Below are 17,848 nucleotides of genomic sequence, written 5' to 3' on the forward strand. Positions count from 1 at the left end.
GGGTTGTGTGGGGCCACTCTCGGTACACCAGCTTCCGCTCACAGTCCAAAGACACATATGGGTTTGGGATAAAGTGTGAATTGTTGTCTGTCTTTATTTGTGGGTGCACCCTGCCTCTCGGCCGTGATAGCTGGGACAGACCACTCCATTGATTTATGTGTTTATTCTTGGCACAAAAGCCTTAATATATCTTTGTACTAACCAACACTGCCTCAAATGACATTGCCTAAAGACATTTTATAAAAACATACACAGCAAAGTCTGTTTACATAAACGTTTACGAGTCAGAATCAGAATGCTTTATTAATCCCAGAGAAAATTATGTAAAAGCAAATATAATAATAATATAACAATAATGTTGTTGTTGTTTTTAGCTATTATTAAAAATAGCCAATATCCAGTTCAAGCTATCTGTTGGTAACATATTTATTTATTTGACTGTATTTGGAAGAAGTTGGATTTCCCATCATCCCTGAATGTACCATAGTCTGTATGGAGACAGCGAGCAGCGGCGGCTCCCAGCGGAGCAGCGCTGCGATTGGCCGGGCCAGCGAGGAGGGGGAGGGCTTTGTCTCTCCTCCCCTGCCTCTGCTCTCCTCCCATCCTAGAGGACAGAGCGATGCGGAGACAATAGGACGCAGAGCCGGAGGAGGCTGCAGGATGCTCGACACCACATCCACCGACGCTGCTCGGAGGCTTCTCGCTGGACACCGATATCAGACGTTTCTCTGGGCTCACCTGGTCTTAGTATGTGCTCACATCTCCCTGTGTGTTTACCAGTAGCAGCCTGGGCCGACAGGGCGGACTTCACAGTCTCCATATGGGTATCAACTGAAAGGTGAGTAGCGAATTAAACCCGGGCTGACCGTTTATCCTCACCTGCACCCTGACCGACCAGGCTCCGTTACTGTGTGTGCCGCTATGATGTGTGCATGCAGTGCATCATTAGGCCAATGCCATACAGCAGCGTTCACACTGAAAACAAAACTGTGATTTCTTCTCTATGTTGTATGTACATTTTCTAATGTCATTGATCTCTAGCAAGGAACAATATCATTGATTGTAAGCATTTTAGGTTGTTTACAGTATCGGATTGTGTAGTGGAATTTGTATTATTGATCACAACACAACATCTAAAAGCCCTCTCTCACCCCCACTATGCATCCCGTGTTTTTGCAGGAGGAGGAAGGGGTGGAGGAGGGGGGTTGGCAGTCAGGTATCTGCAGGAGCTAATGCATGTCTGTTCCTTTCCGCTATCTAAGCTCTGTTACACTAAAGTGACAGTGGTTTTCCCTTCAGTGAGTGCTGTCTGAGCACACACACTGCAGGTGACGATGCAGACCTGCTGAAAGCTGAAGCCTTTAGTGATTGGAGGATGATACAAGACCAGAATGTTTACATTCTGACTGGTCTACCTGCTGTCTATGTTTGCTGGATTATACTGGGCAATTTTGGGGACTTGCTTAGAAAAATGAAGGGTTACGCCCTATAGCCAATCTATACAAGCCGATCTAAGCCATTATTTTGGATAAATCATGTAATCAATGCCTCAATGCTCATCCACAGTGCCTATATATTGTGTTGATGAGATGCCAGCTGAACTTGAACTAGGGGCCGGGTGGAGAGCTGAGTGAGCACATACCTTTAAGTAGACCGAATAACCCAGATGAGGAGGTGATGGGAAGGAGTTTAAATAATGATTCTAAAGAACAGGGACTGGGTTGACTGGCTTGAAGATGCGGGTAGGACGACTGATGGATAAGACTGGTGAATTTGAATTAGTTGAAGATGGAAAATAACCAGTATTACCATAAAGATTTTGAGAGGATAGATCTTCCTTATTCAATTTTGATTAAAAAATCAAATTACCAAGTTAAATTTTGTTTGCTAAATATGAAGATGAAGCCCTGAATATAGCCTAGTTAGCATAAATACTAATTAAGCTAGTTGTTGCTGCCGTCTGTTTTACGCACCAATGATATTGGTGAGGTTTTTCAGTCAAATTCATCGCATCTGCTCTGTTAAGAGTTTTCAGTGATCTCCTGTTTATTGTTGATGCTAGTTAATGCTGTACGTATATTACTGGATCTTACCACTGTGTTTGATACAGTGGACTACAACATCTTGAACACTCATTGTGTTGTTATTTGTGGGATGGCTTTGAACTGTTTTAAGTCTTATTTGAGTTGTAGGTGGTTTTCCATTAGCATTGGCAGTTATTCTTCTAAAACTACCCCCTTAACCAGTGGTGTACCTCAAGGTTCCATTCTTGGTCCACTTCAGTTGTACACACACCTTTTGGGTTTATTTTTTTTTTTAAAAACCCATCATGTTCCTTACTACTTTTTTGCAGATGAAACCCAGATTTACCTCCCTCTTAAACCCGTCTCTCAACCCTGTGATGGTAAAACTGAAATTTTAGTGATTCCTGTGGCGAATAAGCAGCCAGTTACATTTTTCACTATCCCTTTAGATCTTGAGACTCATTTCTTAAACCTCAGGTTTAAAGTCTGAGTGTTATCTTTGATTCATCTCCTTAATTAGACAGATCACAGCAGTTGTTATAGCCAGCTTTCTCAAATTAAGATATTAAATATAGTTAAAAACTTCTTTCTTTTCATGATCTAGATTGGATTACTACAAGTTATTATATGTTGGGTTGAGCAAAACACTTAAAACATGTCTGCAGCTGGTTCAGACTGCAGCTGCTAGACTCCTGAAAGATACACGGAAGCTTCACCCATTCTTAAACTATTACACTGGTTTCCTGGGAAGTACAGGATTCATTTTAAAATATTGTTGCTTGCGTGTAAGTGTTTACACGGGCTCGCCTACGTTAACTATCAAATCCTTTAGTTGTCCTATGCCTCTCACTTAGGTCTGTCGATCAGCACCTTCTAGTAATTCAGAATTCCCAACTGGCTCGTACAGGCGACAGAGCTTTCTTGTCCCCCAAACTCCAAAAATAACCAGCAACATATATTTTTTTAAATTTCTCCAAGTGCATCTCTTTTACTTTTAGTATTTCAATTTGTATTATTTACTGTTCTTTTTGATCCCTTTTAAAAATATTATTATTATTTATTTATTTTATTAGTAAAATTTGCTTGATTTTGATTTCAGGCCTTTAAAACGTTCTAAATAAAATCTGTAAAATCAAACTAAGGTGTAAATATCTACTGCTGAGGAGCTGTAATATAAGTAGGTACTAGAGATTTTGGCAACCACATTCTGTTTTTGTTCACTTTCCACACACACACACACACACACACACACACACACACACACACACACACACACACACACACACACACACTGACTGGTGTTTTGCTGCTGGCCTCCCTCTGCTCCCTGCCAGTGCACATTTACACACAGTCACTTTGATTATGTGCGTGTGCAGCAGTCAGCAGCTTTTTTTCAATAAATAGAAGACAAATCAAACGTGTCCAGAACATTTAAAGGCTAAATATTTTTGTTGCTGCAGTTTCTCACGTGGAAGGCAGGAATGTGTTTCTTTGCAGCACATCTATCAGGAGAATAGAAACAGTCACTCAAATGCAAAAAAATTAAGCTGTTATTGTTGGAGGGCAGCGCGGCTGCATCAGTGGGGGTGGACGTGGCTGTGATCGTTGCCTTGGCTCGTCGAATGTGCTCCGGCTCGGCCCGCTGGTTGCATAAGCAGTCTGGGATTTAGTCAGCTGCGGCCCCTGGTCGCTGCTCTGTTTCCACAGAGTGTTAAACCTGGTGGCACAGAGGGTCAGTGTTGAGCGAGTGGGGAGGGCTGGGGGGATGTGGTCAGCTGAAAGGAACATGCTGTATTTTGTGTCTGTTCCCAGAACGTTGAATTTTGCAGGCTGTCGGAGAGAACAGTCTGCAGGAAAGGAGGACTGACACAAGCATCAATCTGTCAACTGACTTTTTAGGTTTAGCATAAAACTGTCCCAAACTAGAGACCAGACAATCTGAATTTACCATGACTCAGGTTAGCATCTTCACATTGTATAAAAAGAACCAGAAATATTCCTTTCACAATAATACACTGGACTCAGCGTGTGGTTCTTATTTGTGCTTGTCGAATAATTTATTAAATATTAAACAATTATAGCAATTGTTGACGATTAATTCGCTTTGAGATGAATAGATCAATGATATGCTTTGGGGAAAATGAACAATGTGTATAATAATGTGTAGTGGAGCGAATGTTGAAGATGATTACAACAAATAATTAATATGTGAAAGGCTTATTTCAACCTTAGATAACTTTGTATAAACTTACAGTATGTGGTATGCAGTTGCCCCTAACTTAATACATCTGTTTATGTATTTATACTCCTAAACACCAAAAAGTACAACAACAGTGGTGTGAGACAGAGGCTGCCATTCTCCTTCACCTCATCCTGAAAAGTTTCCCAGCATTATTTGAACGTGAGCTGCAGGGAAATTACCAAATTTGAACCCTTTTGATCATCTCATTTTACCCATCCAGCTGCTCTGCAGTTGTTCCTACCAGCGATGCAAAGCACTTGCGACACGCAGCTGCTTTTGCATCGAGTTGTTTCTATTGTTAAAGGTGAGCCTATGTGATGCACTCACGCAGTGGGACTGCAGACTTCCCCTCCACACGGAGAGCCGACATTTATCCTGGCCTGATGACTCACTGAGCTACACGAGTCTTACTGCTTCTATACAAATACAGATGCAGTTTTAGCTGTGGTAAACGAAAGCACACGCATACAGCAGCAGGCCAAAAAACACACAGGTCTATAGAAGCTGGAAAAGGAAAAAAAGACCTGAAAACAGAGTGTGTTAGATAAAGGCAGAGTGTGATGAATGCTGGGATTGTCTGGTCTACACACACACGCACACACCATCTTGATGTGAATATTAAATATATAAAGATGCAGAATCTTCTGAACTTTGAGACTGTAGCTTGACCTACATCACAGACTTTTTTTTGCACGTACTAGCTGGAAAAACTTAAGCTCTAGATCTGCTAATAAGAGCTGTGGGAACAGTTTGAAGATCACTGCTGCAACTAACCACACAAGCTGCTGTACCTTGTCAAAATTTTCCTTTTACTTTGATTTTATGAAACCAGTTTATTCTCAAAGCTGAAATTCGCTCCGTGCTCTCTCCTGGTTGTGTACACCTAATGAAATCGGGCTGGAAGTTTGGCTCCATTAAACGAATTGGTCGAGCACAGTGGAAGTGCGTTAATCCGGTTATGCTTAAAATGATTAGGGACTCAATCTAGTCAAGATCATCAGACCTAAGGCAGAAATCAATTCAGTATTAATATTGCTTTCCAGGGCGTCCTGAGTAAAGAGGTACGAAATAAGTTAAATCACATTAGCCAGTCGTTAAAGGTCTGCAGACTGTGCTGGACAACTGAACCAGTACAATGGCATTAATAGATACAGGTTCAGGAGATGATTACTGGGCCTTTTTGTCAGCCTGGGTCATATGTGCTATCTTCACAGCCACTGTAATTCCCATTTTTCTGAAGATACACTTGGTGCCAAATAGTGTGCATGTTTCCTCCTTTTTTGCAACATGTTTACTGCGTCCACAACTTTAGTTTTTTATCCATTTAGATAAAAATTTGATTCACCCATTAACTCACCATGCATGTCTGTGGGGGGAAACCAAAAAGCTCCAGAAAAGTCCAAGCTGCCCCGTGGAGTTGAACCCAGAAACGTCTTGCTGTGACGCGATGGTACAAACCACCACAGCACGTCTTTTTGCATGTTTAAATCTAGTTTGGTTTTATTCAAACAGTGGCACTTTATATTATAAAGGATAGAACTACAACAATGTGAGAAATACAATCCCTTTCCATCTTTGTGGTAGCTGTTAGCATCTTTAGGACTCATTAGCGCTTGCTAACTGGTGCTAATTAGCTCTAAGCATTGCAGAGTGTCAATATCTGTGGCTTATCTGGGTTCCTCATCTACAGAGAGATAACACTGTTAGCAACACTTAAATCACTATATCACTATTTACTCATAACTGTAATTCTTGTTGTAAAATAATTAATTAGTTATTGGAAAATCAGTTTAAACTGTTTATTCAGTTATTTAGCGCTTTTTGATGGAGCTAAATGGAAAAAAAATGGAAAAGTTCAAATTTACTGCCCCAGTTTTCACTCAAAACAGCTAGCTTGGTTGAATTTGCAGCTTTAAGTAGTTATTATTGACTGAATATACATTGTACGTTTATGAATGTTATCGTGATAACATACCAGAGCCAAACGCACACTCAGAAAAAGAACGAGGCACAATCCTGCAGTGCTACAGTAAGCACTTCTGATCCCCGGCAGAAACAAACGGTCTCTTCTGTTTACAACTCCCTCCTGTGCATGTGTGTTTTTATCACATGCACCCAAGAGCTTTTATTTAGAGGAGAGAGAGAGATACAGTACATCCTCTCTGCACTGCCATTTATCACCCAAACTGACTCATCTCTCCTCACCTGCTGCCGTCAGCCTCTCTTCCTGTCCGCTTCACACGCAAAAAAGATTACACTCCCACAGAGAACGCAGAGGTCTGTGGAGGGGCGACGGGGTACTTACAGTTTTTTCTGATTGCTTAAGCACATTTATTGTAACTATTGGCTAATTTTGCAAAACTCTTCACACAAATAAGAAAACCTGTCACCCAATAATCAAAACATTGTAGTTCTCTTGCAAAAGCAAACACAGCTAGATTAACTCTTCGTAAAAATGGTGTTTCCGTATCAAACAGTACACACAAGCCATCATCTACTAAGCACACAATGCGCCAACTGCACACTGATGGTATGAATACAAAACACATCTGGCTTTTGCTTCCTCTGTGCACAAGGTAGGCTATGTCAGTTTGAGCTACTTCTGTCATAGATCCATAAGCATAGAGGAATCCAAACTTCAAGTACTGCTGTTTATTCAAACACATCAAAACAAACACAAGTGTTTATTTCCAAGTATAGGATTATTTGCAATCGCCATAATGACTCTATGGGTTACTTGGTCTGCAGTGAACATGCTTCCTCTGCCCCCAGCATCTGGTCATCTAGCAATTCTGTAAAGTAACAATTTCAGTATTTTTACATCAATGGTATTGGTGTGTTTCTCATTGGCATATGGCAGTGCTACAAATCTTTGTGCGAAGTGACTGTACTCACCGATTCTCATTTCAAGATGTCCTTATGGTACTTGCTACAGTGTAGCGGCTCGAGTTAGGCTGGACCCGTTGGCCAGCTACCCTCAGTGTCATTCCACGGTTGATTACATGGTCCACTATTGTAGCTCTGATGTCATCAGCAATTCTATTTCTTACTCTTCCTACCCTTCCTCTCCCCCCTCCTCATCTTCCTCTGCCCCCTCCTCGTCAACCTCTTGCTCCTCCTTGTCCTTGTCGTCCTCTTCATCCTACTTCTTCACCTCCACGTCCTCTTCCTCGGCCTCCTCTACTTCTCACTCTTTCTGCTCCCTCCATTGTACTCCGCACACACAGCTTACTTGTATTATAGTGCTTAGGCTGATTGCAAAGTGAACTAATTATCTAAAAAAGTTTTCACATGTGAAAGTGTGCCAGACAGTTGGCAAATTAGTGTTAATGATAGCCATACATGTGTATACTTTTGCTAGGAGTGTGTTGGAAATTTGGTAATTGAGTGTTGTGCAGTGAATTGTGCCTACAGTTTTGCAAAGTGTGTGTTACAAAATTGCAAACTGAGTGCAAAGCAGTTTTTGTGCTTTTAGTTTTGCAAACTCAGTGAGTGGTTTTGCTATAAGTCTGAATAGTTTTAGAGATTGTGCTACAGGAATCACAGTTAGGGTTTAAGCATTCAGAAAAAACTGTAAAGTAGCACATTGCTGCGTGTGTGTGTGTTTGATCACATAGTTGGCAACTTAACGTTGTGATGCATACAACTGAATGTTACTTTCTGCATCTAAAACCAGACTGTGCAATGAAATGTTATCCATCTGTGGATGTGTGCGGAGAATATGAGATATGTGAAGTACATGGAATGGCAGGCGAGTGTGTTGATGATGAGGAGGCTGCTGTAGATATAAAGCCAATCCAAGTGTCTGCTCATATAGAGTGGCTGCTTTCCAGCACCTCGGGTTGTGTAACGAGTGTGTGTGTGTGTGTGTGTGTGTGTGTGTGTGTGTGTGTGTGTGTGTGTGTGTGTGTGTGTGTGTGTGTGTGTGTGTGTGCGCGCGCTCCTATAGTTCCTCCACATTCGCCTGGATCAGTGAGGGTCAGTGCTTGGCAGGTCCAGCCGCTCAGGAAGAGAAAAAAGGGAAGCAATCACTAAGAATAATCACACTGCAGCAGGAATTGGATTTTCTAGAAAGGACTGTTATTGGCTGCCTGTGTGTGTGTGTGTGTGTGTGTGTGTGTGTGTGTGTGTGTGTGTGTGACTCAGCTCACAGCTCAGCTCTGGTATCCCCCTTGGCGAGTAGCATTTAGAATTACTTAAGCCTTCACTGCAGATAATTAGCATTTTCAGCGGCTATCACACTGCAGATCAGAGCAGCACGCTGTGAGCTCCGGTGTCGACAGCGTGCTGTGCATTGCCGACCTTGGAATGCAACACAAACATCACATATGACATGCTCCTGTTTTGGTCCCACAAGAGGACGAGAGCCTGTTTTTCTCTTCGTGTGCCCGTCCTATCACAGCCAACTTGTTGTACTTGAAATGAGGAAGAGTAGAAGGATGAAGCAGTTTTCAAAATGTTTCTCCTCTCTTCTTTCTGTACAGTGACACCAGCTGTTAGCTGCTATTGCTGCTCCTGTCCTACCCGAGTCAGTTTTTTTTGCACCCTGAAGCAGTCTGCACCATGACCTCCTCTCCGCTGGTTTCTCGAGCCAACATGGACATCCTGGATGAGCTGCAGCTGATTGCTGCCCAAAATTTGGAGAGACTAGAGGTCAACAAGTACTACGAGGTGATCAGAGAGCTGGGCAAGGGAACCTATGGCAAGGTGGATCTGGTCATTCACAAGATCAGAGGTAAGGGACCACCACAGAGTACATGACGTCTTAAGTGATTGCGCTGTCACCTTTTTGTTTTGGTCTCTGCACCTTAAGTGTAATTTTGCTTTTGGCTCCTAATGAGACGTCCCTTTGTTTAGACAGAAGTGTTAATAGTTAGATTAGTGGATGGAATGCTAAATTGCAAGCTTGGTTAAATAACTGCATTCATAAATGTACAGACAGAAACCTCCTTAGTGAAAAGTTACAGACTAATAATTAAAATAGCAGAAATCTCAAGCACGGTCTTCTTGGATAGACGACAACACCCCCAACTGGTCATGGCAGATGGCTGCGCCTCCCTGAGCCTAATTCTGCTGGAGGTTTCTTCCTGTTAAAAGGGAGTTTTTCCTTTCCACTGTCACCAATTGCTTGCTTGAAGGGGGTCATCTGATTTCGGGGGTTTTCTCTGTCTTTACCTAACAATATAAAGCGTCTTAAGGCCCCTGTTGCTGTGATTTAGTGACATAAATAACGCTGAATTGAATTCAAAGAGTTTCAGTTCACTCCAATCAGCACAGGGGTTTAACTTTAAGCCTCAACAAAATCTAAATAAGTGAGTAATTTAAAATAATACCTCAGTAAAGTCGTGATACAAAAACTGGTTTTTTTGTGCATCTGTAAAAAAAAATCTGTATTTTTCCCAAAAGGTACAAAAATGGCACTGAAGTTCCTGAAGAAGAAGACAACCAAGCTGAAGTCTTTTCTACGGGAGTACAGCATCTCCCTGTACCTGTCTCCGTGCCCCTTCATCATCAACATGTTTGGCATCGCCTTCGAGACCGACGAGTACTACGTGTTTGCACAGGAGTACGCCGTGGCGGGAGACCTCTTCGATATAATTCCTCCACAGGTGCTGATTCGCAGATAACGATAGTAATACAGATGATTACTGATCCACAGTCAGAAGAAAGTTGGCTTAAAACTGTAAAATCCCCTGAATAAAATAGTGCTTTTCCTTTCTTTGGCCCTCAAGGTCGGTCTTCCTGAAACAGTAGCAAAGCGCTGTGTACACCAGGTAGCCATCGCTCTGGACTACCTGCACTGTAAGAAGCTGGTCCATCGGGACATTAAGCCTGAAAACATCCTCATCTTTGACCGAGAGTGCCGCAAGGTCAAGCTCTCTGACTTCGGAATGACTCGCCGGGCTGGCTCACCAGTGAAAAGAGTGAGTAGTGTTTGAGTTTTGTACGCTTTTATATTCGCACGTTTCCTCCAGTGACTGTAACCTGTTGGGTTTTCCCTCCAGGTGAGCGGCACCATCCCCTACACAGCTCCGGAGCTCTGCGATGTGTCCCGCCACGAGGGCTTCTGCGTGGACTACAGCACTGACGTCTGGGCCTTCGGTGTGCTGCTGTTCTGCATGCTGACTGGTAACTTCCCTTGGGAGAAGGCTCTGCCCTCTGACTCTTTCTACCAGGAGTTCATCCGTTGGCAGAGGAGGAGGACGAACACGGTGCCGTCGCAGTGGAGGCGCTTCACCGAGCAGGCCCTTCGCATGTTCCGCCGCCTGCTATCGGTGGAGCAGGACCGCCGCTGCTCCGTCAAAGAAGTGTTCGGGTACTTCAGCCACTCCTGGATGTTAGACGCGGAGAACGATAACAACAACGGCAACATGGTTGCTGGAGGTGGCGGCGAAAGAGTTAGTGGCGGAGGCGGCGGAGGAGGTGGAGGAGGAGTCCGTGGGGAGGTGGACGGCACAATCTCGTCATCATCGTCCGGGGAAGAAGACGAGGAGCATCTCGTGGAGAGGATGAAGCAGCAGACTCTGTCACCTCGCTCCCCAGTGTCGCCCCTCTCTCCCATGTTGCCAGTGGCGGTGAAGAGGGGGAGCGGAGGCAGCGGGGCCAAAGGAGGGATGATGGAACCCGGCGGGGGCCACCATTTCGTGTCCGTCTCCACCAACAGCTCCGTGTCATCCACCAACAGCTACGATCGAATGCCCCGAGAAAACGGCTCACCTGGCGGCCGCATGCTAGTGCCGACACCCATAGAAATCTGCGTCTGAGCATGTCAGGGCTCACCGGCACACACTTTTATACCTCTCATCCAACCACGTAGATGTTCATGCATGGGAAAAGAAACAAAGCGATAACAAAGCACTAACACGTCTCCTGTTTTAAACATTGTGGGAAAGGAAGAGCGCAGACACACACGCGCCGGAGGACTTCCGAGGACGTCTTTGTAGAACGCACACATTCCTCATGATTGGTCGAATGTCCTGTTTTAACACTTGGAATTCAAGGACACGTTCAAAATGCAAGTGTAGAAAAATGAAGAAAAAAACGCTACATTAGAGATTTCACCACTAAATCGATCTGACAAGAAGACCAAAATATATTCCTTAAAGCAATACTTGCAGCAAAAAAAATGAATTAAAATAACATAAAAAGATAAAAAAGTCAGCAGGAGTTGGGCAGAACTCCTCGTGATCTCTTCAACACTGATAAGAAGTTTTTTTTTAAGAAGCCAAGGGACAAAAGATTCGTGTTTTTGACCGAAACAGAGCTCAAGCTAACACCTTACAAGATAAAAAGACTGACTGAGCCGTGGTTTCAGTGTTTTACTTGTAACAAGAATATGAAAGTGTGAATGTGTCCGTGTGCGTCGCCGTGCGTTTGAATCTAAAACAAGTAGTTTAATATTTCTTTGAGAATTTTATTATTTATTTGAATCTTTAAAAAAAGAATAAAAAAAAAAAGACTACACAATCTATTTTTTCTATTTTTTTGTAAGGTAGCTCTCTTTGTTTCCCATTCGACTCAGCATTGTGATATGGTGTTGAGGTATAGCTGTGTAACAGGTGTGGTATGCTGCTGTACATACTGAATACTTGCGCATTATGTGAGATGATCTACAGCTTTCCTTCATCTCAGACTAGATGGAGCGAATGCGTGCGATGTCTCTGCTCTTCACCATGAACATATCTACTTCACAGTTGGAAGACTTTTTTCTACTCACTCCTGAAATTCCGTTTGTATGATGTTCCTTTGAAGCGTTTTTTCCAAAAGAGAACAAGAAAAAGATCTGTCTGCTTTGCTCACGTTTTCATCCAGACCTTCACTTAAAAATGTGTTTTCTTTTAAACTTTGTCTGAAAAAGAAAAATGATCTGTTCCAATTAAGTGCAGGGGGAAAAAAGCAAACACTCAAGAGTCACTTTTTATAAACTGCATGACGAGTAATTCAAACTTCGAATCTGAACTGGCTTTAGGAGGAAAAAAAAGGTAAAATGTTGTGATGTGATTTTTTTTTTTGCAGTAGCACAATTTCTTGCATCATGTCCCAGAGTGAATATTGCTGTTATGACCTCTTGAGACATCCTAGGGCTAAAAGAAAAAAAATCTGAATATACTTACTTAGTTTCTAACCAGTGTGATGTATTTGTAATGCTATTAATGTTGTGTGCTCATCTCACCACCTTCAGGAACTAAAAAAAAGCTAAGCATGAAGACAGAGCGAGAGATTTGAATTTGAATCAAATGTAGGGACTTAAATGTTTTGCTTTTGGATTTAAAAAACAACAACAAAACTAATCCATTCCTTTTTGACTTCATGAATATCAATTGAATTATTTTTCTTTGGGGGGGTGGATCATGCGTAGTGTGTGAATGGATGTTCTCTGTGTTGCTTTTCAGACATAAACTGCATGAAACTGTATGTGCTAAAGCCCTCTTGTGAAAAACTGCTCAGTGTTTATCCCGTCACAGGCTGTAGCACTCTATAGTTGTAGTTAGTGTACCGGTGACAAACAACACGTCAGTAGCCTCAGCTCGGATCTGACAGAGGACCAGCTCAGCCCCTCCGCATGATGCGTTGGATCAGCGAGAGAGTAAATAACTGCATCTTGTGACAATCTCTGACCTCATCGGCAGCCTCCTGATTCAGAACAAAGGACGGTCCTGATGCGGACACTGCTCCCCATCTGTCAACTTCAAGCAGCGCTGTGCTGTGCGGAGTAAACCGTGCGAGCCCAAGCACATCCCACACTGGCATGACCGTATGAAGCCACATTACCTCATCGCGTCATTGTTCCTTTGCAGCGTTCACTCCGAAACCATCTTTCAACATTCGCGCTCTTCCCAAATAAACGTGACGTGCTTGAAGCACCCATGGCAACGTGCAACGATAAGCAACGTGAGGATTCTTGTAAATAGAGACACGTGGGAGGTTTTATTGACAATTCTTGTTACGTAAAAAAGAGCCGACACCAAACCAGTCTCCCAGTAGTGTAGACATTATTATTGATTGGTTTGTGAATTTGTGTTTTCAGCGTCACCACTTTGCTCTTGCTTGGAAAGCAGATGTGTCAAGCCAGAGGTGGATCTGACTATGAAGCCATGTTATGCGTTTTGTCAGTCACAAGTCACTGGCCAATGAGCATGGCCTCCATAATTCGCTTTTCTGACAAAAATTTGCAAAGTGAAACGAATGATGTTTTTTTCCATTTACCACACATGGCTGGAATTCCTATTTTAGCCACAGGGATCATCGCCTGGTGGTCAGTATAAACAGTTTGGGTTTAAAGCACCTCTTTAATGGTTTCACTTTTCAGACATGGACACCATGGCCACCTTTAATACTATTTCTGTAAAAGGGCCAGTACGTAGGGCTCGGTGATATTAAATGATAAGACTGCAGATTGCCAGCAGCTCAATACAACTTCTGGTGGCTTTCACCTCATTTCAAACACAAAAAATGGCCCTAATAGAGCCTTTGTTTCTTTGGCACATTCTGGGCTACACAGGCTCTCATGCTGCTCTACAATATTTCATTTTCCTTTAAGCTAAGTTTAGATTTGCTATAACTAAAGGGGACCTATTCTGCTCCTTTCAAAGTAATTGTTATTTATTTTAAACTGAAACGAGCTACTTTAGCTCCTCCCCTCTAAGACAACTTTCTTCTGATTGGCTGCCGATTGTAAACAGAAGGTTTGAATAGCAGACAGGTGGGATGACAGTGTCTGCAGCTAAAGCTATGTTCCTGGGATGACTGTATTGAGTATATCACCTCCCTCTCGTGACATCATATTGATCCAAGGGTAGCTATCAGAACCTGAGTGTTTAAAACAAGTTTTAAGGTAGTTTTCAGCTCACAGGCATTATACATCCAAAGACCTCACTATCTAAGCATCATTAATATGAGTATCTAACACTGTAACAGTATGTTTATGACAAAGACATGAAAATGAATAAAAGGTTCCCTTTACTTTTATGCTATGTAGGCAGTTGAGTTTTGAAAATTGTGTTTAGCAAACAGGATCCGGGATTTTTTTCATCTGTGTCAAACAACCCCTGAATTCAGTGTTTTTAAGCTGTCTTAGTTTGGTGTCATTCAGCTTGATTTTTCTGAATTATTCTCTTGCATTAGTAAAGAGATCAACATTAGCTTATCATACCCCTAATGTAAGAATAGCCTGATGTTGCTTTTTACACAAGTAAAATTTTAATTATGTCGCGTATTTTGAAATTGAAATATTCAATTTTCTTCTTTAGCCTTGCTTCTTTTTTCCAAGCATGGAACCATCCGTAGCTAAATTAGCTAGCTAACATTTTGATAGTGGAGACAGAGCTATTGGTAAAGTCAGATGTTTTAGCATCGTCTTGCCAACATTCTTTAAAACAGAAAATTTGACTTTTTATCACGTTGTCTTATAAAACATTATACCCAAACCTCCAGTCTAACCTAACAATCCAAAGTAACTGCTGTTGTTAGTTATAGACAATTAGCCAACAGGATGTTATTTCTAATGAATGAATGATGATCAGTTGCAGTCCCTGTTTTATGAGTTAGCAAGCAAAACACAGAATATCAAAATACCAAAAAGTAAATCTTTATTTTGAAAGACACGCCCCGTACTGCTGTAGTTTCCTATCAGAATAATTTTAAGATAGTAAATGATTCACTAGAACTTGTGGTACAAGCACTGTGCTCAGATGAAATACCAGTGCAGTATACAGTACGCTGCAGACGAGGACACATCCGTTCACAAGCTGGGAGAGAAGATGAGTGACACAAAACTAGAAAGTGAGATGTGCATTTGTCATACGCCACCTTCCCCTTGATCCCTCCCAGCGTCTGAGTCAGCCACCGCTGCCTCCTCATCCTATTCATATTGTGACGTGCTGTAATGGCGTTCCAGTGTCTTTCTGTCCGGTGACATAGCTGTATTTCAAAGCATCATGGTTTTTGTGGAGTTTTAGTGAGTAGATGACCACAGCACTAGAACTTGTACCCGGTTCTGTCTTTGCAATACAACTGTCTTCCTGTAAGCTGAGATTTAGTCAATAAAATAAGAATTCTTGTTCGAGTGATATTTGCATTTTTCTTGTTTTTCCCCTCCCAAGAGTTCTTTGTTATGCAATTGAATTTCATACAGGTGAAATTATGTAATCGCATTCACACAAGGGAATCTTTAGGGGCACCTAATACCGTAAAGAATGTGGACAAATTTTATAACCAAGAAGAAATAAGTAACTTCAACACTCCATGGTAACCTGTGAATAGGCACTTGGTGATGGTGGGGGAAAAGAACTTCCTTTTAGCAGGAAGAGACCTCTGGCAGGAAAGGTTTAATTTTAAATTTTAATATGGGGGCTCAGGTTAATGATGTTCATATAGTGCACTGAAATTTATAAATGAATAAAACAAGAATAGTAGATAAATTACTTCTAGTATTGTATGAGTTGAAACCACAAAATATTTTGAATAAAGGTATATGCTGCTAGTAAAGTATTTTGGATATATGTTACAATGTTTCCATAGAAACGTAAATGCTGGGTGGCTGAGTACAGTGTCCAAGTATAATTCAGAAGAATAATTTCAGATTTTAGTTAATGCACCAGTTTTAAGGCGAACCCTTTAATTATCAAACGCGAGGCAAAGGTTCAATCATGTTTACCAGGATTTTTCAAAGTAAGTTAAAAAAAAATTATTTGCACCAAAGCAGATAAGAGGAGAATCATGCACAGAATTGTTTCTGCCATTTAATATGACGATCGTTAAGACATGATGGTGAATTATGCCTCTGTATATCAGGAGGAGGACTTTAAATTCAATTCTGGATTCAGGGAGCTGACACAGTAACTAACTTCTAATATTTAAGCCTAACGAGGCCATAGACGCCTGATAGTATGCAGCTAATGATGAATTAGCTTGTGACCTTCAATTTTTTACTAAAAATCACAGTAAAGAGCGTTTGTTTTATAGTTTAACCGTGTACTTTATTTTCATTTTTGATAATTGTTGTTCTTTTCTCGCCCCTCTAGGACATTGTAACTAATCAATTTTCTTGAAAATATCAAACCACTCTGATCCCAGCAAATACTTGGAATCAGACTGATACTGATACACCATTCTTTATTCAGTTATTAGTTGTTATTAATATCTGGCTCTCTTCCACAGCGTGCTTTTGCCCTGTCTTCCTTTCTCCCCCCAGCCGGTCAACCGCAGATGGCCGCCCCTCTCTGAGCCTGGTGCTGCCGGAGGTTTCTTCCTGTTAAAAAGGAGTTTTTCCTTCTCACTGGTGCCAAAGTTCTTGCTCATAGAGGGTCATATGATTGTTGGGGTTTTCTCTGTTTTCTTTGTATTACTGAAGCCTTAAAATATAAAGCACCTTGAGGCGACTGTTGTTGTGATTTGGCACTGTATAAATAAAATTGAATTGAAACTGAATAGAATGGACTTCAAAGGAAAAATGAAATAAAAAGTCAAAAGGCAGTCAAACAAGAAAACAGAGTTAAGAGAATGGCAAACTGCATTGTAGCCCTTCTTTTACACTTTGTTTTATAATAATAATGGATTGCATTTATATAGCGCTTTTCGGGACCCTCAAAGCGCTTTTACAATTCCACTATTCATTCACTCTCACATCCACACACTGGTGGAGGCTACAGTTGTAGTCACAGGGGCAGACTGACAGAAGCGAGGCTGCCATATCGCACCGTCGGCCCCTCTGGCCATCACCAGTAGGTGAAGTGTCTCGCCCAAAGACACAACGACGAGACTGTCCAAGCCGGGGCTCGAACCGGCAACCTTCCGATTACAAGACGAACTGCCAACTCTTGAGCCACGATCGCGCTTTTAAATAGTAGATTTACTCATGCATGAGTTCCACCTGTCTTTGTGTTTTTGCTAAGTGTTTGTGAGCTGTTACATTCTCATAAAGACAAAGCAGGTGAAATATGGTTATGAATTAAACAGCAAATGCATTGCTAACTAGATATTTCACATAACAGCTGTTAATGTCAAACTTAATATCATGAATTAATAAGGGAGCTTTTCTGTTGCATGAACTTTGGCGCCCTCTGCATCCCAGTAAAATTACTGGTTATTACCAGTAAGGCTTTCAGTAGTTTTGGATCAGTGTGATTTTATAAAATGTCCTTTTGAACAACCAAGACAAAGTGGATTAAGTAAGGGCCCTGTCAAAGCTGGATAATTGTTATTCAGATTACATCTTTTAAACGACTGCGCCCAGAGCAGCATCTACGGTTTTATCCAGTTACTGGAGGTGTCCCAGGTTTAAATGCTTTCATCCCTTCCTTCTCTTTTAGGGGTGTGTGGTTGTTTTATGTATTGCATTCAACAAAAATCTGTAGATGGCTGCAGGTTTATGCTGCTGTCCCTTGTCTGCTTTCTTCCCAACCATATAAATAAAAAGACAAAAATGTCTCAACTTTGGAAAAACTGAGCCAAACTGTGGACATCACCTCAGTATGCAGGACGAAGGGATAAATGCTATAACTATATATCAATTTCACATTTATTTTTATCATAATATATAATTTCATATTAGTCATTCTGATGCTTTGCAGTATTCTAATAT

General features: G+C 41.7%; 1 protein-coding gene across 1 annotated transcript; it reads left to right on the plus strand.

Moving 5' to 3' along the window:
- The first annotated feature begins 595 nt into the window (after positions 1 to 595).
- Positions 596 to 15,335, plus strand: bsk146 (brain specific kinase 146). Its single transcript, XM_026177388.1, has 5 exons — positions 596 to 838; positions 8,751 to 9,001; positions 9,673 to 9,875; positions 9,999 to 10,190; positions 10,272 to 15,335. Exons 2-5 carry the CDS (start codon positions 8,830 to 8,832, stop codon positions 11,028 to 11,030), a joined length of 1,326 nt encoding a protein of 441 aa, XP_026033173.1. The 5' UTR covers positions 596 to 838; positions 8,751 to 8,829; the 3' UTR covers positions 11,031 to 15,335.
- The last annotated feature ends 2,513 nt before the right edge of the window (positions 15,336 to 17,848 follow it).

This window comes from Astatotilapia calliptera, chromosome 8 (assembly GCF_900246225.1).
Source record: "Astatotilapia calliptera chromosome 8, fAstCal1.2, whole genome shotgun sequence".
NCBI lineage: Eukaryota > Metazoa > Chordata > Actinopteri > Cichliformes > Cichlidae > Astatotilapia > Astatotilapia calliptera.

Coding starts and splice junctions, on each gene's coding strand:
- bsk146 (XM_026177388.1), top strand. CDS start 8,830: ATGACCTCCTCTCCGCTGGTTTCTCGAGCCAACATGGACATCCTGGAT. Junction 9,002..9,672: donor GGTCATTCACAAGATCAGAG/GTAAGGGACCAC, acceptor TTTTCCCAAAAG/GTACAAAAATGGCACTGAAG. Junction 9,876..9,998: donor TCGATATAATTCCTCCACAG/GTGCTGATTCGC, acceptor TTGGCCCTCAAG/GTCGGTCTTCCTGAAACAGT.